We start from the raw sequence: 27,357 nt of genomic DNA, 5'->3' as shown, positions 1-27,357 counted from the left end.
CCAAAGGACACCCTGTAGCACCCCTTAAATGCACATTTGAACAGGTGTTGCGCACACACATGTCCAAAGGACATGTGTGTGTGTAACATGCAAAAGAAAAAAATGCACTTAAGTGCTTTTTACACTTTTTTCGCAATTTACCACCAAGTCAGACTTGGTGGTAAATTGCGACCAAATATTGCAATTTCGCAATTTCTAATTGGTTGATGAATTGCATTTAAGGAATCTCTTTTAGAGATTCCTTAAATCCAATTCCTCGCAAATATGCGAATTCTTAAATAGCGATTTTTGCATTTGGGATGATGAATCCCAAATGCAAAAATTGCACTCGCAAAAGGCAAGATTCTGAGATTCTTGCCCTTTGCGAGTGCAATTTAGCTTGATGAATCAGGCTGTTAATCTCCCCGTGCCTAAAATCAAAGTGTGTCCTCATGTAACGTAACTGGTGCTATGTAAAGCGCTCTGATACTTGATTCGGTTCGGGTCTAGTTCGCTCTATATAAAACTCTGCAAAAAAAAAAAAAAAAAAAAATCTGTATTTGCAACTTAAAACATATGGAACAACAGCATCCTGACCTGCTATATGCCAAAAGCTGAAACAAATACACGTTAGATTAAAACCCTCTGTTTCAAAGCCTGCGTCTAAATGTGGCTGATCATTAGTTGAGCCCACAGGGCCCGAGTGGCTAATGAGTAGAAGGGAGAAAGCATGGCAAGTCTCTACATTTACCCATTTTTAAAGTGCTTTCTTAATGCACAGGCCACAGCAGTTTTTCTTATTTTTAAAGGACTACTTACTAAAGGAATAAATATATATTCTCCCTACCCGGGGTAGGAGAAAGCTAAAAGATCCACCTTTGCAGGAACACTGTTAGTTACTAAATATATTCTTCATTCACTCATTAGATTTGTAATATGAATGTTGCAAAGATTATTTCTAGAAACGTTTATTACTTGTGCCTCTGATAGAGAAGCTCCAAACCCTTGGCCTTCCAGGTTCTTCTGTCCTGCAGTGACAGTAATTGGATTTCCCATTCTAAAACTGACTTGGATTAGGTATGCAGCCCTCATCAGGTGTTACCTAGAGGACAAAAGCAGTTTGTTCAACAGGAACAGCTGACCGGCTGAAAGATTACTCGAAGGAAGATAAAAGTTAATCCCATGAACAGAAACCAGCAATTGTCTCAGGGATATGGGGCGGCGAGAGGACAACAAATGGCTGTATAAAAGCCACTCTAGGCACCCTTGAAATTGTCTTATTTATGCAAGGACAGAGATATAGTATAGGAATACATTTAAAGTGGGCCTGTTCACATCCAGGGTGGCTCTGCTTCATCAGGGAGCTGAGGAACAGGGACAGTTTAAGTCTTTTAACTGATGGGGAAAGGAATGCACCTCATTTTAATATAGTATCCCATGGGCAGGCTAGTAGAGCTCTAACGGCTGCAACAATCTCCTTCCTTCATAAAAAAGCACCTATAAAAGAGGCTTTTTGGGGGGGATTGCTTTTACCAGTCACCAGGAGAACTGCTGCGGTTATGAAGGGATAGTGTGGGAATCTAGCAGAAATATGTTAAGAACCCCATACTATTGAAAGAAAAAAGCCTAGGCGAGGCGATAAACAATACAAGTGTGGGCAGCAAAAAACCTAGCATGGACATGGTATAGTAAATTACCTAATAGAGAAACATACGATGGTGCTGATATTATAACATTTATTTATTAACTATTTTTTTCTTATTTTTAAAAAAACATACATTTTTAATGAATATCAATGGTTTTATGAAAAAAACGTATGTATCTAACACAGATATCACCAAATATACACAAAAGGTTATTACTGTTGTCACAAAATGTCAGTGAATACAGATATAATACATCAGTTCTGGATTACTTCTAGTGATTTGTTTTATCCTAGGAGCCATGTCAAAAGATCAGACAACCATTTGTTACATGGTGTACATTCAAAATAACATGGTGCAATAGAGCAACTGGTGGTAAGTTGCAACTACGCGCGTTTCGGCAAAGCCTTTGTCAGCGTTCCGTCACAGTAAGCACTGAAAATACATAAAGCAACACCAGACCCTCATACTAACCAGTGCTCGGTTACTACTATTTCTTGAGGCTCCCACCACCTGCAACTCAGAACATTGCCTAACTTTCAGAAGACAGGAAGGGGAGTCTGCCCACTTTCTGCTGAGCATAAAGGAATTGATTGAGACCATGTAGGCTTCACTCCCTGGTACTTAAGATTTTGGGAGTAGCTCCCAATTGGTCTGGGACACTAGCATGGTGTGGCGTTTGAGAAATCTTGGATGATAAAAAATGCTAATCTATGAAGAAGGAACCTGCGGATCCCGTGAGGTTGGACATTGGCTACAGCCATAAAGAAGAAGGGGCAGAGAAGCGTGTGTCCCCATTGAATATATAGCAAGGGGGCCCTAGAAGAACTTCTGGACGTTAGCGAGCCATAGGTGCATCCAGGAAGAGGTTATGAAACCTCTAACACAGTTGGAAGAAACTTGACCTCCTGCAGATCTGAACAAAGTAATAACTCACCTCATAATGGACCAGATTTTCCTCACCACCATAGTTACATGTACCAAGGCATCAGTAACGCTGTAGTGAGGGAGAAATAGCATATCACTCAAAATGAGGGCCTGAAAAAAGCCACCACGACACTTTGGTAATATGGCCATAACGACTATGTCCTCTTGGTGAGTGATACACTGGAGGTTTATTTGTCTTCCTTTTTGACTAGCTTGAATGCTACTCTCTGCAACATTTCCATATTTAATATGTAATAAAAGTGCATTGTAAACTGCATCTTCCAAATGATTGACTTGCCTTTGTTTTGGACTATAGTGGCATAGTGGTCAAAATAACTTGCCTGGAATGTGGCTCCAAGCAAACCCCAGTGGCTGAAATGACTTCAAGCATTTCTTCAATCGCTTTGTTGTTTATTACAGGAGAAGCCTGAAGGGCAATGAGTATGCTCAGAGCTGGGTTCCTGCTCCTTTAGCACAGGACTCGACCTATAAATTACCGGCACAGCCTTAGTAGGCCAAAACGGTATGTGGTTGTTTTTGCTCTGGATGAAAGAGAACTGACCTGGGAGTTTACCACGGGCTAAAGACTGATTTGCATATTATTATTATTATTATGTTTCTTATATAGCGCCTGAATCGACCCCCGAAGGGGTATCTCCGCGCTTGCCTTGGGAACCCGTCCTGGCTTTTCCCTGTGAGATAGCCCCTACAGGGCATCCCCAAGGTGAAAGCCAGGCATCCCGCCGCAGGGGGGCCGTTGTGGAGATTAAGCAAGCTTAATGCCCAGAGTTGCAGAGTGTGAACCCATGATTAGGTCAGGCACCGAAGTGAGAATTATCGAGTCCATGGACATTTGAGCTCAAGACCCTGCCGCGTCGGGAATTGAACCCTGGTCCCGGGTCTGACCTCTGCTTCAGGGTCTGCCTGCTCTAACCAGTGAGCCACACTTCTCCATATGGCTGGTCTCTGTCCAGAATGGCATAGTGAGTGAAATCGCTAGGGTCAAAGGGCCTAAGACTTAATCTGGCATTATTTTTATCATTTTTATCAAATTTTTGTGTATTTTAGTTTTGAACAACATGTATTCTTTAAAGTATTAATTTTCGGAACACTTGGTTTTCTTTTATGTATATGCTACAGTATATGTGCACAGTTGCAAAACCAAATAAAGTCAAATTGTGCTTTTACTTGCCCTGAATCATTGACATGAGTTCTGAAAGAGAGGTCCTAACACAGTTTGTTTATTGCTCCGACTAGCTTTACAGGGGATAACACTCGGGCCCACCCAAAGAAAAGAGAGGGATGGTATACCCATAAATGTGGGGCAAGTAAAAAAGCACTGGTGGAAGCAGTTAAATCAAAGTCCCAAACTAGGATTAGGTCGGCCAGAAAGATTTACACCCAAACCCTAAAAACAGCAAAAAAGGAGTGGGAGGAAAAGTATTGGGCGGACCTTTTGCATGCTAGTCAAGGAAAGGATGCCAGGGGCTTTTGGAATCTGGTGGGATCTAGGAACAGACCCGATGACACATTGAGGACCTGTACTATCCCGGCCCAGATCTGGTTTAATCACTTCAGGTCCTTATACTCACCGGTGGAGGGGTCCCTTAACGCGCCATTTTCCCTTGCACTTTTGGCAGAGGACAATGTTCTCGACCCCTTTACTTCACGAGAGGTTGAGAATGTCATTAAGTCCCTGGTACCCCTGAAGGCAGCCGGCCCTGATGGGCTCCCAGGGGACTTACTTCGAGCCTACCCGAACGAATGGGGCAAACTGGTAACCACCCTCCTAAATGCCATCTTGGAGGGAGGACCTGTCCCTGAATCTTGGAAAAGGGCAGAGGTTGTCCCCATATTTAAAAAGGGATGTCGGGACACCCCTGGGAACTACAGGCCTATAAGCCTGATTGACTCGACACAAAAGGTGGCAGGAAAGGTGATTCTGGGGAGGATCCTTCATTGGGTGGAAGAAAATCGTATCCTGTCTGATCTTCAGGTGGGATTCCGCTCAGGCACAGGGACCGTTGAACAGGTCTTCAGACTGATGCTATTGCATTGGAAGGTGGTGGCGCTGGGCAAGGACAGTCTTTACTTGGCCTTTATTGACCTGAAGACTGCCTTTGACCTGGTTCCTAGGGAAGAACTCCGGAGGGTCCTGCACGGACTTGGTATGCCCCCCTATATTCTGTCGCTCCTGATTAGACTCCACACTGATAACTACGCCCAGGTGCGTTGGGGCCAGAATGGGGAAAAGACTGATAGGATCCCGGTCTACAGGGGCGTCCGACAAGGATGTGTGCTAGCTCCCACACTATTCTCTCTGTATGTTAATGGTGTGGTAGAGCACCTGCTCCAAGAACCAGCAGACGCACCGTCCCTGGGGGGCGTACGGATCCCTACGCTGTTGTTTGCCGACGACACCCTTCTTCTTGCCAAAACTCCCCAGGGTCTCCAGAAGCTTCTGAATCGATTCCAGGAATTTTGTTCAGCAAGGGGTTTGGTGATTAACGTGGACAAGACTAAATATTTGATCATGCACCCACCACGGAAATTAGGACGTGCCCCAGTCTTGAACACTGTCCCTCTCGAGAAAGTCTCTGAGTTTGATTACTTGGGAATACGCATGAGCGATGCCATGAACTGGTCCCCCCACATCAACAAGATGGTCCTTAGCCACAAAAGGGTGGGGGGTGTGCTGCTAAGGGAGTATCGCGCCTCCTCAAAACAGTCCGTGGCTCCACTAATTGATATCTACAAAGCAAGAGGAGTCACTGCAGCGTTATACGGAGCAGAGCTATGGGGCCTCTGTAACTTGGAAGTCTTATCCAAGTCGGAGAGCAAATTTCTAAAAGACCTGTTGGCTCTCCCCCTGAGCACCCCAACAGTTCCAGTGCTCTTGAACGTGGGCTGTAAATCTATCGGGGACCAGGCTCGCCTTCGGCCACTGCTTTTATGGGCCCGCTTGTGGAGGGTTCCAGAACTGAAATCCTATGCTGATGGCCTGTCCGAGGTGATGGGGATGGGGGGTTGGCACAAGATTAAGTGGTTAAGGGACATAAAAAACCTCCTGGGGGAACTGGGTTTGGGGGCTTCTTGGGCAACAAAATCTGCCCCACCCAAAGATACCCTGAATTTTTTTTATTGGGAATGGGTCTCCTCAACTTATCGCAAACCCCCGACACTGCAATTCCACCGCAGTGTTTCTAAGAACTAAGGACGTGGTGGCCTATGAACCCTTTCTGGACTTGATCACCAAGCCACTCGATAGGGCTCTTTACTTTAAGTTCAGAGTGGGCACTCTCCCCGTAGGGGTTCTCCTTTCCAGATGGAAAATGCCTGTGCAGCTATCACCATTTTGTGCCCTCTGTTCTACAAGGCTTAAGACTGTGGCACATATCCTTTTTGAATGCCCTGACTATTCCCGACCAAGGAGGTGTTGGCTGAAACCTCTTTTTAGACTATTAGGGACACGCCAGCATTTGGTGACGCTACGTATTTTATTAACTGATACCTTCCCCCCCATGGTCTGTGGTGTCTCCAAATTTTTAAGATGGGCTCGGTTGATTCGCTCTAAAAGACTGTCTACTTCAATTTAATCCATTTTTAAACTAATTTATTTGTATGTAGCATTGGTATTTTATACTTGTTTTAATCTTCAAATGTATTTTTAAATTGATGATTTGCAGTTTTAAATATGTATGTAATGCTTTTAAGATATCTGCATATCGAAATAAAGCTATCAACTAACAAAAAAGTTTGTTCTGTCTCCACAGGTTGATCCCACAGGAAGGAAATCTGTGCTCCTCTTGGACCACTGAGGCAGTGATGATGAACATGAAGGATGGGAAGATGAGCGAGGGCGGGCTCAACGTCACCCTGACCATCAGGCTATTGATGCACGGAAAGGTGAGACTTCCATTGAGCAAATCATCATCACTCCATCTATTTATTAGTATCATTGATTGAACTGTGCCATCCAGATGAAAACGGAGGCGATGTCGGCCAAGGTGGCGGTGGTATAGAAACCAGTGCACTGTGAGGATCTGTTAAAGCCTCAATCCTGATGGGTCTAATCAGCCTCTTATCCTTCCAAGTTCAATTAAATTAGTACCTTGGTCTTGGGTGATAAAAAAAACTTAGTCTCACACTGAAAGATGGATCAGACAATAGCGTATGCTATGTTTGTCTTTTTATTTTAATAAACGAGAATTAGAGGAACATCCAATTTTTATTCCTAGTTTAAAGATTTGCAGAAAAGGAAACTGCACTAAAAAGGTAGTGTTGCATTATTGCATAAAAAAGCAAGCATTCGGGCACAACCAAGACCCGGTTGTTGCACTGATAGTCAGCATTATAACCGTTTTGAATGTGGTCAAGCTAGAGCAACATTCCCCCTACATGCCATGAACATGAACACCATTGCGTAAAGGGGGGCTTTAAGTGGACCGGGTCCTGCCGATGCTCAGCACTGGCAGTTCTAAAAAGCAGGTGCTGAGACAGGTCCCTATCGGGCTCTCCATTTTTGCCCTCACCCTCGCGGTAGAAAAAAATCTTAACTCTGCAGCAGCACCACCCTTCACTGCCAGTGATGTAACTTCATAGAGACTCGTAATGATTCTTGAACAGTCTCATCATTTCAGAACCAATCATTTTCAATATTGTATACAATGAAGCCATAGTTGTTGCTTATTTATCCTATAAAACTAAAAACCGTTGACAAAGCCAATAGTACTATTATGTGTGCATTATAAATCTGGATGCAGTGACAGAAGAAGCAAAATACTAGTCGGGTGGACACTATGCTAAGCACAGATTTTTTGCTTACTTGTTTTTAAGCCACGCTCTTAACTGCATCGGTCACGCCTCTTTGACAGACCCTCCAGTTTTTTCATCCCACTTAAACCCCTGTGTAAAGGGCTATTGTAGGAATAGCTCTTCCCATGCACTATGGCTGGCTGTACAATTTAGAATTGTATACAGGCCAGAGGAGTGCAAGGGCACATGACCCTTCTTTCACTAGCTTCATTCTCTTACTCGGATTTCTACTGCAGCTTTGTTCCCCTTGAAGCTGTGATGAGAAAAGTATCCAGACTGCACTCACTATTTATTTTCAGCATATCTTATGATTTCGAAAAAACATTGCTGAAATATGAAGGGTCTCTTCCACCGGCGCTCGCACATCTCTTCTGCTACTGTTTGACGCTTCCTAATGTTAAGAGTCGACGTCTGTCACACGTGCCACCACAGGCGTCGCTCTGCTGCATTTATTTCTCCTCATGCCAGGATACCCAGGGGCCTGGCTAGTAACACAGCAAGTGCGGGAGCACTGGGTCCCGAAGGTGTGAGGAGGCCTCTGCACCCTCAATTATAGATTTTTTTTCTATCAAACCTAGAAATATTGCCCATATGAATTGTGCGCTTTAGGGCCAGTGGTAAACTTGCTGCAACACTGCTGCTATCTCCACCCTCACCTCCTTTTCGAGTCCCTTTGTATTTTTCTAAACCCAAAGCGCAAAATTACTGGATGCATTCAGTTTTAGGGGATAGAGTTACTAGGGAGTAGTAACTTGGGTATGGCCCAAAGAGCCACTATGCAGGTGCTCACTGCTCAGCCAGGCCTGCAGACAGCTGAACTGCTTTTAAAAGGAGTGCCTGCAGCTATTGCTAGTCTATGTTAATATCTGCCACTACCGTTCTACCTCTTTTCCCCTTGTCAAACCTCCTTCCTTTCAGACGTTTGAATGCTTTCCCTCTGCTTTCCCAGGCAGCTTTAGAAAATTAGTGGGTACATTCCATTATTTTTATAATCTGCAAAAAAGTAGCAGAATTTTCAAGATCTATTATCAACTAAAAAATATGTGTTTTCTATGGATTTCTCTCTCCCTACTCAGAGTGGACTCTTACTGTGGGCCTGTGAACTTCTATTCAACCAGCAAGCAATGATTTATCCCCACCCTACATGAATCATTCGGTTTTACAAGAACGTACAAGAATAATGGGAAGGTGGAAAGAACAGGGGGTTTATTTACAAGCCCCTTGCTCCATCGGCACATCACTTTTAATATGGGAAAAAGTGACGTACCAAGCCATCAGGTTTTCCAATTTAGAATTTCATTAGGATATGCCGGTTCCAGTGATTCCATGAGTGAATGGGGCTCAAGAAATGAGATACTGTTGCCAGTCCTTAATAAATTGAGGGGCAGGTTTGCTAACTTTTATCTCAACTCAGAACAGCAATCAAAGTTGCTGCACTGCATTGCATGAAGGGGGGAGATCTATCAGCCAAAATACAAATGTCCTAGTGTTCAAGGCAGTTCTCGTCTAATGATCTACAGACATCACTAGTTGTACATGAATTACAACAAACCTCTCTTCTTACAAAGATTTAGAGTAGGGGATGTCTCAGTCTACTGTCGTTATTAAAAAAAGGAAGCCCAACTCTGATCAACAAACTTAGACAAATACAAAACCCACATTCACCTAAAATGACAACAGAAAAAGGTGAGAAAGGCGAGATGGCACCTCACGGGCACACCACCAATGGGACCCCTGGCTGGTACTCACCAGGATGGCCCTGTTATCATCATTGGTGCCATCAAGCCGTAACGGAAACGTGTCCTAAACCCAAAGAAAAGACAGTGAGTGGTGCAGTGAACACAAATTATATGTAACAAAACGTACAACACTTTAACACTTAACATAAAATCCACTGTGCAACCAGGACAAAAACTTTACTAGTGTTCCTTTCTTGTTGCATACAGTACACATATAAACAATAAAAAGAAGGATGTGAATACTACCAATCGATTCACACCCTACTTATAGCCGACATGTTTCATTGCCTTGGTTTCTATCAGGCAATTTCCTCAGGGCAAACCAATTTAAATGCCACTGCAAAGGACACTGGGCTTTGCGTGCTGTAATAAAACATAAAACATGCATAGTCGAGGTTACCTACTATCCACCCTTGTTCAATTCCCAATGCTATTTTGCACAGTCAAACAAGCATGATGCTGTATATAATGCAATAGTTACCCCTCAGTTAGCCTTGCCTCTCATACCAGGCAAGAGGAATTTAAAAGGAATGCAGCCCCCATAGGTGAGCTGGGTCCAGTCTCCCTTCGTTTCTGTTGCTAAACCAAGCAACAACAAAAACCGGGGTTATGCTTTAAAAAAATATCCTTATCTAAATCTTTGTAAGAAGAGAGGTTTGTTGTAATTCATGTACAACTAGTGATGTCTGTAGATCATTAGACGAGAACTGCCTTGAACACTAGGACATTTGTATTTTGGCGATTTACTGAGTAGAGGGCGTCCTAGTTTTCTTTTCCCTCTATACTCCTATCTTGTTCTCGGGAGATCTATCAGAACAGTGCCATATCTACTTATGATATGCCCTTATTTTCCTAGCTCCCTGCACTGATGCTCACGTGCCAGCGCACAGACCCTTGCACCATTGAGCCTTCCAATATAAAAACTATGCTTTAATACTTCTCCCACTTCGTGTGCGTGCTGTACAGTGCAGCACACATGCAAACTTGGAACAACGTGGAGAGTTCTAAAACTTGCTCCATTGTTATGAACAGGTGCAATTATTTGGTGCAAATCCATGAAAACAAATGTTAGATTTGCATCAATACCATGTACCTCCCATGGTTCGCTCCTTCACGCAAAATAGTGCATAGTGTTATGTTAGGCAACTTTCCAACGTAAATAAAGATTTCCGTTAGAAATGAAATCCCAACACAGCACTTTGCACTAAGTTTGAGTCACTTTTGTAGCACAACCCTGACAGAGTGCGCTAGTAAATCCAGGCCTTAATGTTTATACCAAAGTCTGCTTTTGACCCAATACTATATTGTTGTTATGAAAGGATGTACTGGCATTATATCACCTTGTCGAAACCCAATGTTTTTGTTATCCATAATATATGTTCTTTTGTTTTTCCTCTCTAGGAGGTTGGGAGCATTATTGGAAAGGTCAGTGAATTATTGATCTGCCTATACTTGAGTTGTGTGCCTATCACACTTCAAAGATGGCTAAACCAACTGCTTGTTCTGTTTTTTGTTCCTTTAATAGAAGGGTGAGACCGTCAAGAAGATGAGAGAAGAGGTAAGCGCGGTATGCTTAAGTATTGATTCATGATCCAGCTTTCTGAAGGGACATGCTTTGGTCTGGACAGCCAAGGATTGCATCCATTCTCCAAGCTGCAAGGGTGCCATCTGCTGGCCCGATCTGAGAATTCCACATGATAATAATTCAAAGTTGTCTTAATTTTTCTGGCAGTGTTAACGCGCTTGCCTTAATTAACAGGGCCTCTGCAGAATTCTGTGCCAAGATAAACTGGATCAGCAAATAGAAGTGAACGCATTCAAAGTTGAGACCCGTCACTTGGCATAGCCTTTACTGGCGTTGCGGGTATATAAAAACATACTTGAGTGATTATGGGAAACCCATTCTTGCATTCTACTCCGCAATGGTTGATAAAAAATCCCTAACATTGAACTCTACCATAATGTGTGCATCTCTGTGATCTTTGCGTATTGAGACTACACACGTATAAGAACCACTGCTAAAACTGTTAACATTTCTATCTGCAGAGTGGCGCACGAATCAATATTTCCGAAGGCTCCTGCCCAGAAAGGATTGTGACGATAACAGGGCCCACGGACGCCATATTTAAGGCCTTCTCCATGATTGCACTAAAGTTTGAGGAGGTGAGCTAAGCAGCCTGGGGATGGGCATATGCAGATGTTCAGATGTAAATGTTTATCCCGGTTCTTCTAAATTTTTCTATCACTGCTGCTTTCTATGCTTAAAAACCAGAATGTTTAATTGGGAAGGCAGTGAGGACATTTACACACAACAATGTGTATTTAATAGGATTTGTTTATGTATTCACACAACCTGGTAATTACATTTTTTTCATGTCTTTGCCACATTTTGCATTAATTATAGTGTACCACGCGAGTACTTGCTCACAACTTTAGTAAATGTACCCCAATGGTTTTAATACTATCTAGGCTGGCCCGCAGTTTTTACTTCCCTAGGTGAACGTGCCAAAGTTTACACAATCACACATGGAGACGTCTTAGGGATTTACAAATAAACATATCTCAACAGTGCACTTTTATGTTGCTGTCATTTACCTTTCAAACTTATTGAGCTGATATCAGGAACCCATTAATAAACCTGTGACCTGGTATGTGGGATTTATGATTGTGTTATGTTTTCGTATTGTGTTGTGAGTTAATGTTTTATGTGCCCTAGGCAGTGCCCCTCAAATATTCAAAATTTTCAAAAATTCACTGGAAGAAGACACATTACTTTCTTCACTAAAATCAGGTCCGATTTCACCCCTATTCCAGAATCCCAATCTTGACCTCTGGAGCTACATCTCAGACCAGTACCTAAATAACCCTTTGTCGAAACATTTAATGAAGAGGCGGTTTCAATACGTCTTGCACACATATTTGAATATAACCTCGTAAATGCTCACCAATCAGAATTCTGTGCAAAATGTAACCCAGAAACAGTCTCTCTCGCAGTACTGGGTAACGCACTCAGGACCCTGGACAGAGCTGATCCCTGTTTCCTGGTCATGCTAGACCTTTCATCAGCATTTGATACTATAAACCTTGAAATCCTTCTTCCATCCTATCCACCAAAGTGGGAATTGGGGTAAGGTGCAGGAAGGTAACCTTCCTTCCTGTCATCCTAGTTTGTTCAGAATACTTTAAATCTCTACAACAATAAAACTTGGGGGGACGGGCAGGCTCTACTTTATCCCCTATTATTCATCTTATGCATGGAACCCCTGAGCTCTAAACTCCTAAGAAAAGGGTATTAACATTAATCAGCATGCATATGATGCCTGTCTGATCTCCAACTCACAAGGCACAGATTCTCTGAAGCACTTCGTAGTAAAACTATCAAACTGGGCTAACGAGCTCTTGCTTAAAATAAGCCCAACTATAACAGAGGTTTATCTCCTATATTCAAAATAACCCCATGCACCAGTACAATACAGTACTGACTTCATATGTTCTTCTCTTTATGCATTTTTCCCTATATTGGTTCCTTCAACTAAATCACTCAGATGTTTAATTGACGTGGATGTTTCTATACAACCCCGCGGGTCTCCTCAAAACCTCTTTGGCACCTCTCACAGCCATATTACAATCCACTGCATGCATGATCGAGGGAGCAAAGAGATCAGACTGCATTACACTCATTTTAAGAGACTTCCTCTGGCTGCCACTTAATGCCAGAACTGACTTCAAGATAGCATGTGCACATGACAAAAAGCTCAAAAACTATCAATCAGGTGTTCACCTGTCAAGGTCCCAGAACTTGGAAAAGCCTCCCTTGACAACTTTCTGGCCTTCCGTAATGCTCTAAAGTGTCACCTATTCAGACTCCGCCTGAAACCGGATAATTAATGGACCCATCATTCTATACTGTGGCAGCTGTTACTTGTTCTTCTCTCCTAATAGTTTTGTGTTTATTCTCCTCCACAAATATAGACTGGTCCTCTCTGTACTACTTCTTAGTTCTATACAATCTGCTAGTTTATGTGAGGCTCTCGACTACCCATGCGGTGAAGTCTGAACTATTAAAATAGCACAATATTGATCAAAGTAGTGCCTCAATCAGGCAGCCTCTTGGTTGAGCAATATATAGAAGCAGCCCCATGGTGTGACATCAAAAGACCCACAGCTCCGCGGTACAGCATCAACAGACCCACAGTTCCGTGGGGAATGGCATCAAAAGACCCGCAGCTCCGTGACACGGCATCAAAAGACCCACAACTCTGTGGTACAGCATAAAAAAAACACAGCTCCATGGCATTGTATCAAAGACCCACTGCTCCGTGGTACAGCATCAAAAGACCCACTGCTCCGTGGTACGGCATAAAAACACCCACAGCTCCATGGGATACAGCAACAACAGACAAACTCTCACCCTCAAATATGGCATCCCATCCTGTTCTTTGGGGCGGGTGTCATTTAAAATACTTAGATCTTCCAGAACCTAATCTATTTGTGATTTAATCAGGGGCTGCCAGGCTGCACAAAGATTGGGTCCTGCACTTTCTTCTTTGGTGTGCCTGCATCGCCAATGTAGGTGCCCTCAAACTTGGTCCGAGAGTAGGCACTGGGGATTCATACACAGACTGACACAGCCAGACGGCTGAAGCGGATGTATGTCATTATGACGCGGTGTTTACACCGCGCTACCATTACAGCGCAGTTATCACAACGCAAGTCGTTACAACAACTAGCGTTGGAGGGCGCCGGATTGTGGATTATTTTAATTTTCTATTCCAACTCCAGCCCACGTAACAGTAGGGAAGGTGTTGGAATAGAAAATTAAACTATTCCTTGAGCAAGAGCGCCATCCAGCGCAAGTCGTAGTAACGACTTGCATTGTGATGCCTGCGTCGTAAAGGCCCGCAGTGTAAACACTGCGTTGTAAAAGGATGTTTCCTGATGTAGCTCACCTGAGTGCCGTTAATCATGGAGAACCCTGTTCAACTTCTTGCAAGAGAGCGCGTACAGAGGCAGACGTAGAAGTGTGCCCAGCCCAACTGACTAATTTGAAATCGTATCAGGCGAGCCATTCGGATCGGATTTGTCACAGTTTTCACTAAGGTTTCTAACTGGCCAAGAGCTGGAGCAGTCACATTTTGGAAGGCCAGATGCTCTTTCATAAGAAACATGATCTGAACTGAGTTTGTTTGGACCAAGTCCATCCAGACGGCAGCACCATATCTCACTGTGGATCCCCCTTTGACACCGTGGGCTTTAAGCAGTGGCTCACGTTCTTTCTATTAAAGCAGGCAAGGCATAAGTTGCTCCATTTCAAAATCCTAAACTGGGGTACCCCCTGCTGTTAGAGGTAAACAATTAAGGTCAAAATATGTAAAGTTATGTCTTTCTCTAACATTCCCGCTCTATCTGAAACAAGCAGCATGGGCTAATGTCAGAACTGAACATTATTATTATTATTACTATTCAGGGCGTCATCTCTTCCTAAGCAGCTCAGGTGGGATGCATAAATACGACCCCGAGCCTTATTACTCGCTAACAGGATATATAAGGAAACAACCTGGTGTGACTTTTATTTTGAGCAGCAATACCCCCGATTAAAGGTCCCACAGTTCATAATGTGGGCGTAGAGTCTGATGATGGAAACATAAAAGCAACCCACCAGAGAGTTCAGGTCTTGCTCTTTTTTCTTTAGTTCTGCATGCTCTGGTCTGTCATGGATACTGCCTCAAAATGTGGGGATGACTTATCTTGTGCAGTACACGCTCCTTAAAGTCAGGGATTTGTAGGAATAATTCTTTAAGTCTCGAGTAGGAGGAGTCAAATGAGATCCCCTGTGACTTTGTTTCAATGATGGGCCAATAGTTCCTGCAGGAAGAAAACGGCATTCATAAGTGCTCAATAAGATAGTCCTGCTTCTTCTCTCCTCTCCAGGTGGCCTCTCTATGAAAAAAGCACCCCATCCCTGGGAAGACAAACTACCCTGAAAAAAGAAAAGAGCAGTTGCCAGTGCACCATCAGGTGGTGTAACACATGCCCCCACATCCCCCAAGGTGCGGGGGGGGCAAGCTCTAGGGGGCCCCCTCAGCAAAGAACTTTGGCCGGAGAGCTCCTGATTTAGTACGGAGGGGGTCCCTCACGTACCTTCTAGGGGGCCCCCTCAAGTTTTGTTACTCCAGTGAGGTGGTCCAACTCTACTGATCATGTGCAGCAGGAAGAAAAAGTTACATACAGAGAGTACCTGCTGAGACCTACCTCTGTGGGTCCTATGCCGCTTGTCATAAGGACAAGCCCTCCCTTTTGAATCCTGTGTGCTCTTTGGGTCTGCTAGGCAGGATGCTCCCTTTCCCTGCCATCTTCAAATGATGGCTCAACCTCCTCCTTCTGGGCAAGTTTCATGGCAGGATCTAAAGTCAGCATGCTGGATGGCTTCCTTGGGTACCAGGTATGCCACTGTTACTTTACCAGTCCTCCTGCTTGCTGGCATATGCAGTCTGGGTGACAGTCCTTAGCAGCTAAAGGCCACTCTCAAACCCACCTGTATCAATCGCTGTCCGAGCACCGGAGCCTGCTCTGTTGGCATTGTCGCCTAGCTCCCCAAGGAGCAACCCTCAAGGAGTAACCGCGAACAGAACTCCCTTGCTGCAGTGGGACAAATAGGTGGTGCTGCACCCTGGGCGCTCTCTGTTGTTGGAAGAATAAGGAAAATGGTAAGAGGGGTGAGCCACGTGACAGGAAGATAATTTGATAATTCCATGTTTTTTTTTATATCCAGCTTCAAAATTCTAAATTCCATATTTTTCCCTGCACACATAACAGAAGGTATAATGCGTACATGTGTGCATGGAAAAATGATGAATTACTGTTAAATGTCAACATATCTTGTAATGCCAATGTAGGCACAAAATGTCAGTTGAGTGAGTCGGCACATGCGAGCCACTCACAATGATTGGTTTAGAAGAGTACTTGCAATTGAGAGAGCATCATTCACATAGGCTAAAACTTGAAGAGGCGCAGTCTCTGTTACACAGATATCTTAACCTGCATTAATAAACAATTTCTCCAGTTCACTGGTGTGTCAGCTGAAGAACAGTAGGCTGAACGAGATCCCTTTTTTACTCCTGCTCTCTCGAGAAAGGAGATGTGGAGCTCGCCGCAAGAGCCAAACACATTTGGGAAGTATTGCTGAAATATGTGAGTTGTTTCAAACTAATAAGCACAAGTCCAATACCAATTTGCAGCTGAACATGTCTCATTCTATCCCTGTGCAGTCTCCAATTCTAGAAATGCCAGGCAAAGGATGCCCTTGTGAAGAACGGTGTACATTTCTATTAAGGTGAACCATTGTCTTTCATTGATAAACCAACCTAAAAACCAGTTTGGGCTCTGTCTGGAAAATGTGCCTCTTTCCACCAAAGAAACTATAACATTTTGAGGAAGAACCTCATTGAAAATTTTGTATAATACATAAAAAAATGCAGATATCTGAAATTCGAAGGATCATAGATGGTCTATTTTAATGTAAGGGGATCACTTTACTACTCCCCTACCACCAGGCGTTTGTCTTGAGAGGTTTTACAGTGAATACGTTGTCGCAGACGAGCATTGAGAAAGAACGTTATCAACGTAGACATGAAATGAGCGAATCATTGCTGTGTTCCTTCCTCTTGGCAAAGAAACAAAACGAAATTCCACTTTAGTACTAGAGAACATGTCGCGCAGTAAAAATTAGATTCTGCTGCTCCCAGTGTACCTGTACAATTGTTGTTGTATATTTTGGGAAAGCAGTGCACCCTTCGCACCAACTACTTGAACCACTGCAACCATATCACTATAGTTCTGTCAAGCTGTTGGCCAATCACTGAAGATGGTTTTATGATAGAAGCACGCATGGTTAAACCACTCATATCTCTACCACGCAGCCCAAACCAAGAATGCCTCTTGACCACGCATTCCTACGCCACGCATGCCTTTACCACAACATTTTGTGATATAGGCATGAATGTTAAAGGGGTATTTTGACTATGGTCACCATTAGCCTGTGTGACCAGACACCCCCCTGCACTGTCACTTACACTACCTCAACCCCTTCCACTGCCCTATAACCTACTCCATAAAAACGAACCCAACTACCCATTGCCCTCCAACTACCCTAAGGCCTAAAACCCTGCCCCAGGAGTTACACTACACCGCCCACCTGCGCTGTCCCTTAAACTACTCCAACCCCTTCCACTGCCCTGCAACCTTTCCCACTCAAGATACCTGTTGAGCTACTCTAACTACATTAGTGATCATTCAAAGCCGACAGTTACCCAATGCTATCCAGCGCTACTACACATGGTTCCATTGCATGGCACCAGAAGTGTCTGGAAGGCGTCTCGTTGGCACAACGCAGTACGTCAAAACACAAGTAAATCTAAATAAGAGCACTGGCGGATGTTGGCAGGCCAAGTTGGATGGCATGTGTGTCTGTATTGAGAATGAAGATGATGTCTATTTATAACTCCGTGTACAAGAAAGTAGTGTAGGTATGAATTAAGGGTAGAGTTAAGACAATTAGACATCAGTCTTATAAAGCAAAAAATCTTTAACAATTCATCCTTGTGTGTTTGAACTACATCTTCAGACTACAGTAATTGAAAACCAATACCATCTTTCCTTTGCACCAGTAACAATCATATTTTCATGTGATGTGCATTCAAACTATAAAGTACATATGCCCATTCTAAGTACACATGCCTACTAGGAAGGACAAATACTGTTCTTTTAAAATTACATGCAACGGCAAGCATACAGCCGCCATGATTATCTAGTGGCGATTTTTCATTTTTTTTTCTTTTTATGTTTGTGACGTAAGCTTGTAATGAAAATAAATAGGACATTAACCATTGCACAAGCTTGCCAAGGCCAGATCTATTGACTTTGCCAATTCTTGTTATGTTGTCATAGCATGTAATTTCTTATCACATTTAAATGACAGCCTTAAAATAAAGACTTTTTAGACATGAAATCCACTTAATCAAAATGTATCAGCTACTAAACGTCAGGTGTATTATGGTACAACCTTATTATCGCATCCACTTGGCCTTGTGACATTCGACACTGGCCCAAAACTGGCACTCACCCTATTGTTCTGATCAGCGAGCAAGGTGGCAGCTTTGTGCTCTCTTCTCTGCTGCACCGATACAATGAGTATGTGTGTGTGTATGTATATATATATATATATATATATATATATATATATATATATATATATGAGGTAAACAGACGTCTTGCGGCAGTTTTGCAGCTTGAAGAGACGAGGCAAACCCAGTTTTTGTGTTTGTGAATTATTTAATTTGCTCTACACCATTCCGCCATTCCGCGTTTCGGCCTTGATCGCACATATATATATATATATATATATATATATATATATATATGTATGTATGGGTACCTAAATTGTGTGAATCTAGCTGGGAAGCTTAAGGGGGGTATGTTATGATGCGTGACACACGAGCCTAGCAGTTGCGCAGCAAAGAAGCCATGGACACGTGTGGAAGCATGGAAATTGACCCTTTTGGCTGCTGCTAAGGATAACAAAATACAACAATTGTCAGGGTTCAATGGGCCCCTCTGGTCTCTGTGCCCTGGTACCACTGCACCAATGACAGCTCGCCCCTGGAGCCTAGCTTATAAAGCTTACCACTGTTAATGCTCTCTATTTTTTCAATCAATTTGGCCAGTTTGTCCTTTAGTCCTTTCTGTGTGCACTCTGTGTGATGTAATTGTATACACAACTTAAATTGCTATAATCAGTTAGGTGCATACTATAGAGCACCCTGGCACTCTGTCTGGTGACCTAGTTAACACTATGCAAAAAACAAAAAAAGATAAGTAAATAAAATGTCATATTATGGTTCTGGAATGTTATAATAGGGTGTGTAGGGTATTGTACGTTGTGTCATACGTAGGGTATGATACAATATTGCATGCTGCGCTGTGTGATGCAATATTACAGTGTGTCACATCATGTTATTCTATATAAGATTTATAATTCATTAACATATTGAAACACCAATTCTTGATATTATCATATGCTTTTGTTTTTGTATAAGCCTGTAGTGTGTCGGGCACACAGTTATAGAAATGTCACCCTGCTATATACATTGAAACACGCAAGCAGCTAAAGCATCTCTTGTATTGAATTGAGCAGTATCATAGCCTTGAAAAAACACTGACCGTGTCGTGGAGACAATAATGAGCATTGAAACGGATTGGTTGGAATTAGAAATCCTCCGGGGCCATCATAAGCCCTTGGGCTAGCCCAGCTCTCTGGATCATATTGTTTCACGGATTAGACTTGACCTTCCATGTTTATATGTCTCAAGACAAGATGGTGGGCCTCGCTTTCCTTTCAGCAGACATCTCAGCATAGCCTTGTCTTCATCCTACATATTTTGCTTTCTAGTGTGATACAATAAGTGCCAGTGGCTTTATTTACTTTATTTGCTTTACACATAAAGGACGATTAGCCCAGAGCTCTTCTCGCAGATTGGGCTTCTGTGGTGAACAGCTCAGCAGCATTGCAAAGCAAGGCAAGTCCCTAGAATAACTCTTAACAACATTTTTACTGCAGGACATCAACGCTTCCATGACCAACAGCACAGTGACAAGCAAACCACCAGTGACACTGCGCCTAGTCGTCCCAGCAAGCCAGTGCGGTTCGCTCATCGGAAAAGGGGGATCCAAAATCAAAGAAATCAGGGAGGTAAGCCATCAGATGACTCGTCTGGGGATCTGTAGTCCTGCCAGAGTGTGGGGTAGCATGTGCCGGGCCAGCCCGGCTGCTGTGTAGGGTTCATGCATGCAATACAAGATTTGTGAACCTCTTGTCCGTGACCATTGTTGTGTACTGTTTCCACGTGCACCCACATTGTTCCAATGTGCAACCAGGTGACATGGTTAGACCAGAGATCACTTTGTTTCCTAAGGATGGCCAGCACCTTCATTTTTAAGATTTTTTTTTTCAATAAGTTTATTAAATTTTAAAAAGTATAAGAAATAGATAAATACAATACATAGTGATACAATCAAAATCCATAGGCACAGTGCTTATGATTGAATCAATTACAAATAATTCCCGCAAACAATATAAAGGTAAAATATAGGAAACCCATAAGGTAAATATCAGTGAACCAAAATATCCGTAAACTGTATCACTATTATGAATGGAAGCAGTAAAAAGAAAAGAAGACAGAAGAAAGAAAGTAGAAAAGGAGGCAGCAAGAAGTTTAAGAATTAAAAGTATGTGAAATACGAAATACAAAGATCTAAAACCAAGGATCGCTTGGTTTTCTGACTACGTTCATGTGGCTTCTCAGTCAGTCTGTATTTTTTTGTGTATTGTTTTGTGGTTCAAATCATCGATGATGTCTAGGCCGGGTTCCCAATCTTCCAGTAGTGGTTCCCGGGTTCCAGTAATGATTAAGTGAGGGTCCACCTGAGTCAAAAGTTTAAGAAGCACACAATTTCTCCTTTGCCCGGCAAGGACTTGACAATCTTCTGGAGGTTTCTTAGTTTCGTAAGGGCATGCATCAGCTGTTGTGCCTTCTCTATAACTGCAAAAGCATGGAACACACGTTGTGCTCATCTGCTTTTAGCTAGATCCCAGTCAAATTTAGCAAGATGAAAACACATTTATTTTCATCTTGATCACATTTCCTTGTTCCTGCTTTCTTCAACGCAAGAACCCACCCTTTTCTGCGTACGTGTGTGTTTTACAAAATTTGCATTCATTCATTCATTCTGATAAGGAAGGAAACAATGCTGCAAGACAGGAGTACTGGTACCTCATTGAATTAGCAAAACGAAAAGAAACTGCCATAAACGAATGGAATCAGGTAACCAAGGTATAGAAAAGTATCATAGAACATTTTTAATTTCCACGGCAGTCAGCCAGGTTAACACCTGTATTCCTCCCCAGGTAAGCTCAGAAGATATCCCATATGTTTACTAGAATTGCATAATAAGAGAGGCCATTAAAGAATGGGAGTGTCACCTCCTCCCTCAACTCATGTCAAACAAAACAAGCATTTGCAATGCAATCGGTCTCGCCTTTGAGAACTTATATGTATTTAGCTACGCAGCACATTAGCTTGGGTGCTGAAATATCTACTGTTTTTTAAAATGGTGAGAAAGTAAGTACCAAACTGCGTGACACGCCAGTATGGGAACACATGTTGGAGAAAACCCCTTTATACGTGAATAGAAGGAGCAATTATGACATTGTCTTACTCATGTATCTTCTGGTGTAATATACATATTCCCCCTTATATGAATGTATCTGCTTATAACAGGAACAAGAGCTCAATGTACATCATGTATTTCAACAAAATCATCTTTGCGACGTGAGAAGCATAGTTCGCCATATTTGTAAATACCATGTGACAAATCTTTATCCATAAATAAAGAAAAAACTGATGAGGTGATTTTGAAAATGGGATTAAACTGCGGTAACTTGCGTGCCCAGCAATCAACACAGAACACATACCGCCATGTTATAAATGGCATTCAGCGAAGAAAGATGATTTTTTTCTGCTTAACATGTGCCAAATGCCATGCCGCGGCTGTACGCCCAACGCACGTGTCCCTATCTTATTCTGAGGGCAGCTTGAGAGGCCTCTTATGTCAGACCTAAAAGGTTGTGCCAGGGCAGAAAGAGGTGCACGTAAATTTGAAGCTGTTCCGCAAGCCCAGAGAGTGTTCATTCATTCGGTTAAGCTCAAGAAATGAAAGTCTTCTGCACCATTATATCCATTACAGATAGACAGAGAGCCAGCCCTAAATTGATTCAAAGTTCTTTTTATGCTAATTGGATACTTCTGAAATGCAAATTAGTATTTTGGCTATTCAACTACAATAGCCTCGACAACTGCTGAATTATTCATATTTTGTTCAAAATCCTGCCTTTTTCCTACATAGAAAAAACAGATCAAAGGCAACAGGTGATGCACGCACTCGACCAATTTGTGCATAACAAACGCCTCTGCTTGTCCCGCAACCGTGATGTGAATTGACAATGTCGGTCAGCTTCAGACAGCGGATCTTGTCGCTTGAGACTCTGCGTGGTGGAACATCCTCCCGCCACCCCATGGGTCTGTTTACATTTATGAGTGGACGTCCCACAGTTTGGCATATGGCTGCGTCGCAAGACGCTCCGGCGTGGCATGGAGGTTTTTGATCCACCCTGTGTGAGAAGTGGAAGGCAATCATGGCGGTAGTGGTAGGGTTGTGATTTTAAGGCAAAGTCAGCATGAGCCCGAGACGTCGCAATAAGCAACATGTAAAAGCTATACTGCAAGCGGCTGAAATGACACTACACACCGGAGGTTTTCCCAGTACAACCACTAAAGCTGTTCCTTGGCCCTGCACGGACTCTGTATGTGAAGCCTCGGGCCTCGGCAGAGTATGTATCGTGCTTGGTCACACGTCTGTCTATGCTCCACTATGCAGCCTCACTGATTGTGCTTAGGACAAGGAAGGAGTGGAGTCCTTAGCTCGGTGAGGATATTACAGAACAGCAATGACGATACTGCTGTTGGACATGTGCGTGCTGCGGGCGGAACGGGTTGGATTTTTACAACTAGCGTGGCATTGCTCCTGCATAGCACAGTACTGGGATCAAGTGCACGGTGTCACTGCAGACATTACAGCACATGTGCTGCCATGACTGCCAAAAGTGTCCGTTCTCAGCAATGTGAGGAACCCTCCCTGGTCACCTCCCACCACCCAACCTTTCCCAATCTGTTGTTCTTCACTTGCCTAAGGCTCTGACTGTCTTCGGAAGCCAGGGTAGCATTGTACCAAGTGCCTCTCCCTGATGAAGCCTCCGCGTCTCCTCCCGCTCTGGTGCTGGTGCCCTGGAAGTTACCTACTGAGGCATCCACTCGGTTCTCCTGACGTCCTCCTGTCGAACTCTGGCTGCTTCTATGGAAAACGTCCGGCGACCTCCATTGTCCAACGAGACTCCCTGCTCATTATCTTCTCCCAGCATTTTCCCAGCCGCTGCTTGTGCTGTCTCTGCCTCCCACAGTCCATTAGAAAAACAGCTCTGATTTGTCACGCATGCGTACGATGTAAGGCATTGTGCGCATGTGAAACAAAGAGTGCAAATTGGGCCACCAATCAGAAAACAAACCAGCACTGAAAATGCAAAAGGACTCGTATTTACGCACGCCCTGTTGCATTTGAAATAGAAGTGCGGACATTAAAGAAGGCACGAATAAGAGGGTCTGGAGGGGTGGTTGTGGTGAAAAAAATGAGGGACTGCCGGAGGGAACGGGTAGAGGCAGGGGAACAAAATGTTTTTTACAGTAAAGGGGCTGATAGTCCTGGAAGAATAATAATGATGACATGGCCGTCAGGAATGCTCAATTTATAATGGAAGCCAATGTAACTTATAGATGGAAAGTGGGCGGAGCTTCCCCTAGCTATAGTGTATACTGCATGCCTCGCAAAGCAACAGCGCGTTACGCTGCAACGCTATGCAAGACCTAAAAATAGACAGAAACAGTGGTGTTTTTCCAGAAAACTCTTGTTGCTCAGGAACTTGCCTTGAGATCAGTCCTGCCATCAGAGATGGGGTCTATCATTTCCAATTTGAGCAACACCCACTGTGTAAATGATTCTCAATCCTAATTAAAAGGCTAGACTGCTCATGACACCACAACATATTGCAGTGTAATTTTAAATAAAATCTCACAAGACTTTGGGCAGCCAGATTAGGATGTGCTTCCTCCTGCCTGCTGTTTTAGAAAAGGTTGAGGAAATTACTGCAAGGTTGAGGAAATTACTGGTGGAACATACTGTCAATCTATTAACAAACTATTAATTTCCCCACATTCCGCCGCCTCACCCGGATACTGGTCCTCTGTACATAGAACTAAAACAAAACCAAATTGTTATGTATGTACGTTTTCCTATTTCTTATTTAAAGCACTAACACACTTTTACACCCAGTGGGTTCAATCCACCCTACATAAAACTGTAAAATGAATAAGTAAATAAATAAACATATAAGTTCCCAGCCTTATCTTCAAAGTCAGAGCATGAGCTCTCGCCCCTTCTCCTCTGTTGCTAAAACTATCAAAAGTTCCTTTATCCTGGTAAGCTTGAAAGGGTACAGCTAACTTCATTGTTTCATGGCTTCTCTGGGGTCCATTGCCTCAGCTAGTTTTTTGGCCATCGCTGGAGCTGCTGGCATGCATGGCTAAAACCTTAGAGAATTCAGTTGCACTCTGAATCTCGAAAGAGACCTGGGGTATTAAGCAAAGTTCAAGATACATATTACATTGGCCCGCACTTCAAAGAAAACCACAACTGTACCCATAGCTTACTTACATTTGCAGGGTTCTGTTATCAAGGTAACTTTCAATAGGGAATTATGATGAAGACAGATTGACTCAAAATCATCATTTTGTTATCAACAATGCAACCAAATGGACTGAATTCTGATGAGAGTTTGATTTCGTATTCTCAAACATGACATTTTTACAATTAGTCTCCACATATACCTATTACGCTTTACTCTTGTACACATGCAATTTCAAACTATTCTGTAGATAAGATTACAGGGTCAATCAGCCAAGAAAAATGTATGACATAGTTCTATTCATTTTGCTTTTGCCTCGATACATACCACCTTATGTATTTTTGTCTCCTTGTAGTTATTATTAGCTGTTCTATTGGGTATACTAGATCAAGAGTTTTAAGTTTTCATCTGATATTCAGTTATTTGCAGCTTGCATATAATGTTTATACATTCTGATCAATTGTATTTTTGCTTCAAATCATGCCCCATTTCTTTGGTAGATTGTTAATGTTTCCTTAAGGGTGGCACATAAAATGAATTCATTCATGCAGGTATATATGCAGTCCGTTACCAATTTCATGTGACCTTGAGAAAATGAGAAAACTGATAGATAAAGGAGAAACATTGGGTGTGCTTAGAGGTTGCCATCCACCCACTTAATGCAAAAAATACTTTTTTGAAATTTCGGGCTTGGACAGTATGTTATATTCTATTTGAGAGATACAGAGCGGTATTCAAAACAATGAACAACCTAAGTGATTTTAGTAAATACTCTGCAGTCACTGTTTTGGCTATAATTTTAGAGGTGGTGTGTTAGACCTGGCATCCATGGCACGGTTTCCCCTGTCTTTTGGCCTCTATCTCCTGCATTTCTGACTGTGTGCTGGACTTCGTTTTTGCTGGTTTATGTACTCTGGGCACTTCACCACTGCTGATCAGTGCTGACCACTGCTAAAGTGCAAGTGCATCCTGTGTAAATTGTGATTCTGATTCGTTTCCCATAATTTGCATATTCGATTTACTGGTAAGTCCCTAGTAAAGTGCACTATGTGTGCCCAGGGCCTGTAAATCAAATGCTACTTGTGGACATACAGCACTGGTTTTGCCACCTACATGAGTGGCCCTGTAAACTCATCTCAGGCCTTCCATTGCAGTGTCTGTGAGTGCAGTTTTAAACTGCCATGTCGACCTGGCAAGTGCACCCAATTGCCAGACCCTAACTTTCCCTTTCTCTACATGTAAGTCACAGCTAAGTTAGGCCCAAGGTACACCCATGGGCAGGGTGCAATGTATGTGAAAGGTAGGACATGTACTGGTGTGTTTTACATGTCCTGATAGTGAAATACTGTCAATTTCGTTCCAAATGCGATGCAGCGCGTGCAACAAAAACCCTGCCCCTCCCCACTTCACCGCCAGGTGGCACGCCCTATACGGCCCATGGCTGGTCACATATGACACCAGCTTGACTTGTTAATTAATCTGTGTGGCTAACATGTAACTATCTGCTCCATCCCACCACTCTTTCTGATGCAATATTCTGTCATAAAAACTAAAAATGTCGCTAACGACCACCTTGTCTCCGCCACTTTGCCCCTTGTCTTTGGGAAGAATGTACAGCCTGTGAACGTGACAACTGCAGTGATCTCTATGTAATCTGCAAGTGAGAAGTTTTTATCTATTGTATTTTTGACTGTTTCTTTTATGGTTTTCCTTGTGACAAACCGAATAAAGAGTTATTATTATATAAGTCAGAAGTCCTCTCCTTAGAAAAGAGCTCACTGGGTTTGTGTATCTAATCAAATAGCTCCGTGGGTTAATGCATCTGCTGAAGAGATCTGTGCTCTACTTATAAGCTGCAAGTGTGATTCTTTGTGTTGTTAACTCTGCCTTTCATCTTTGATGGTCGATGAGTGCCAGCAAAGATGGCAATGATAATTATTAATATTAAAACATCTGGAGACAATTCTTTTTGTGGTGTGCAGTCTATATATATTTTCAATAATAAAGAGGAGTAAGAAAATGTTTTGGGCAAACTCAATCCTGTCCTTTCGTCAGCATTGCTAGGATGCCATTTTCAGTGCAAACCTTAAAATCATGGGATTTAATACGATGTATTGCCCATCCCTCACTCTCCGGTTTAATTATTTAAACACCAGAAGCATCTCCGTGGCAATCCTAAGAGCCTAAAGAGAGAAGAAGACGGGGATAGATAGCACACCCCATCAAACACCAACACCAGAGAAGCATCGCCATGGCACGCATCGCTTAGAAGGCAATTATGCACCCCAATCCTAAGAGAGTACATCTTTGACTGTCGTCATTCCACCTGCCAAGTAGAGTCAGCCTATATTTGGACGCAGACTTTATAAGTAGGCCTTCATCAAATCAATGTGTTCAAACAATACATTTCTTCCCCTTGTACTCCACCCGCAGCCTCACTGGAAAGCCCACCCACCTAGTTTCACGTTGTTAGAAGTGGGGTTTCTGGTTGGCTCCCTCTAGTTGCCCGTGGCGGTCACAGAGGAGCAGTCTCCATCTCTCCCCTATCATCACTGGGTTTCTCTGGACATTATCACACTGCATCCTTTCCCAGTCTGAGGAACAATCCCCACCAGATCAATGCCCCACTCCCACTCTTCTGGGTGTCTAAGCTTTGGGGAGAGTCTGAAGGCTTTCACAGTGATATCCACCACTGCCTCAGTCGTAGACTCAGACTTCTGCATTAAAACTGCCAGTTTGTGCACCAGTGTGTCAGGTAGATCTCCACCCTTCACATGTTGCACCCTAATGTCGGCGCCAACCCACAGATTGCCCAGGTCCAGGGCCGGACTGGGAACCACCACCGGCCCTGGCAAAGTGCTCGGCCGGCCCGAGCCCCCCCTCCCCACTCGGGGTGGGTGGGGGG

At 43.2% G+C, this 27,357-nt stretch overlaps 1 protein-coding gene across 4 annotated transcripts in view; it reads left to right on the top strand.

The window, feature by feature from the left end:
* Positions 1–27,357, top strand: part of LOC144829031 (poly(rC)-binding protein 3-like) — a 335,139-nt gene that overhangs the window by 234,054 nt on the left and 73,728 nt on the right. For all 4 annotated transcript variants that reach the window (XM_078687748.1, XM_078687747.1, XM_078687746.1 and 1 more), the window contains exons 5-9: positions 6,323–6,455; positions 10,505–10,528; positions 10,629–10,661; positions 11,150–11,266; positions 19,719–19,850. In XM_078687748.1, coding sequence (XP_078543874.1) covers positions 6,375–6,455; positions 10,505–10,528; positions 10,629–10,661; positions 11,150–11,266; positions 19,719–19,850 — 387 coding nt within the window. In that variant the 5' untranslated portion in view covers positions 6,323–6,374. The remainder of the gene's footprint in view (positions 1–6,322; positions 6,456–10,504; positions 10,529–10,628; positions 10,662–11,149; positions 11,267–19,718; positions 19,851–27,357) is intronic.

This window comes from Lissotriton helveticus, chromosome 4_1 (genome assembly GCF_964261635.1).
Source record: "Lissotriton helveticus chromosome 4_1, aLisHel1.1, whole genome shotgun sequence".
In the NCBI taxonomy this organism is placed as follows: Eukaryota; Metazoa; Chordata; class Amphibia; order Caudata; family Salamandridae; genus Lissotriton; species Lissotriton helveticus.
This window is presented reverse-complemented; position numbering and strand designations above follow the sequence as displayed.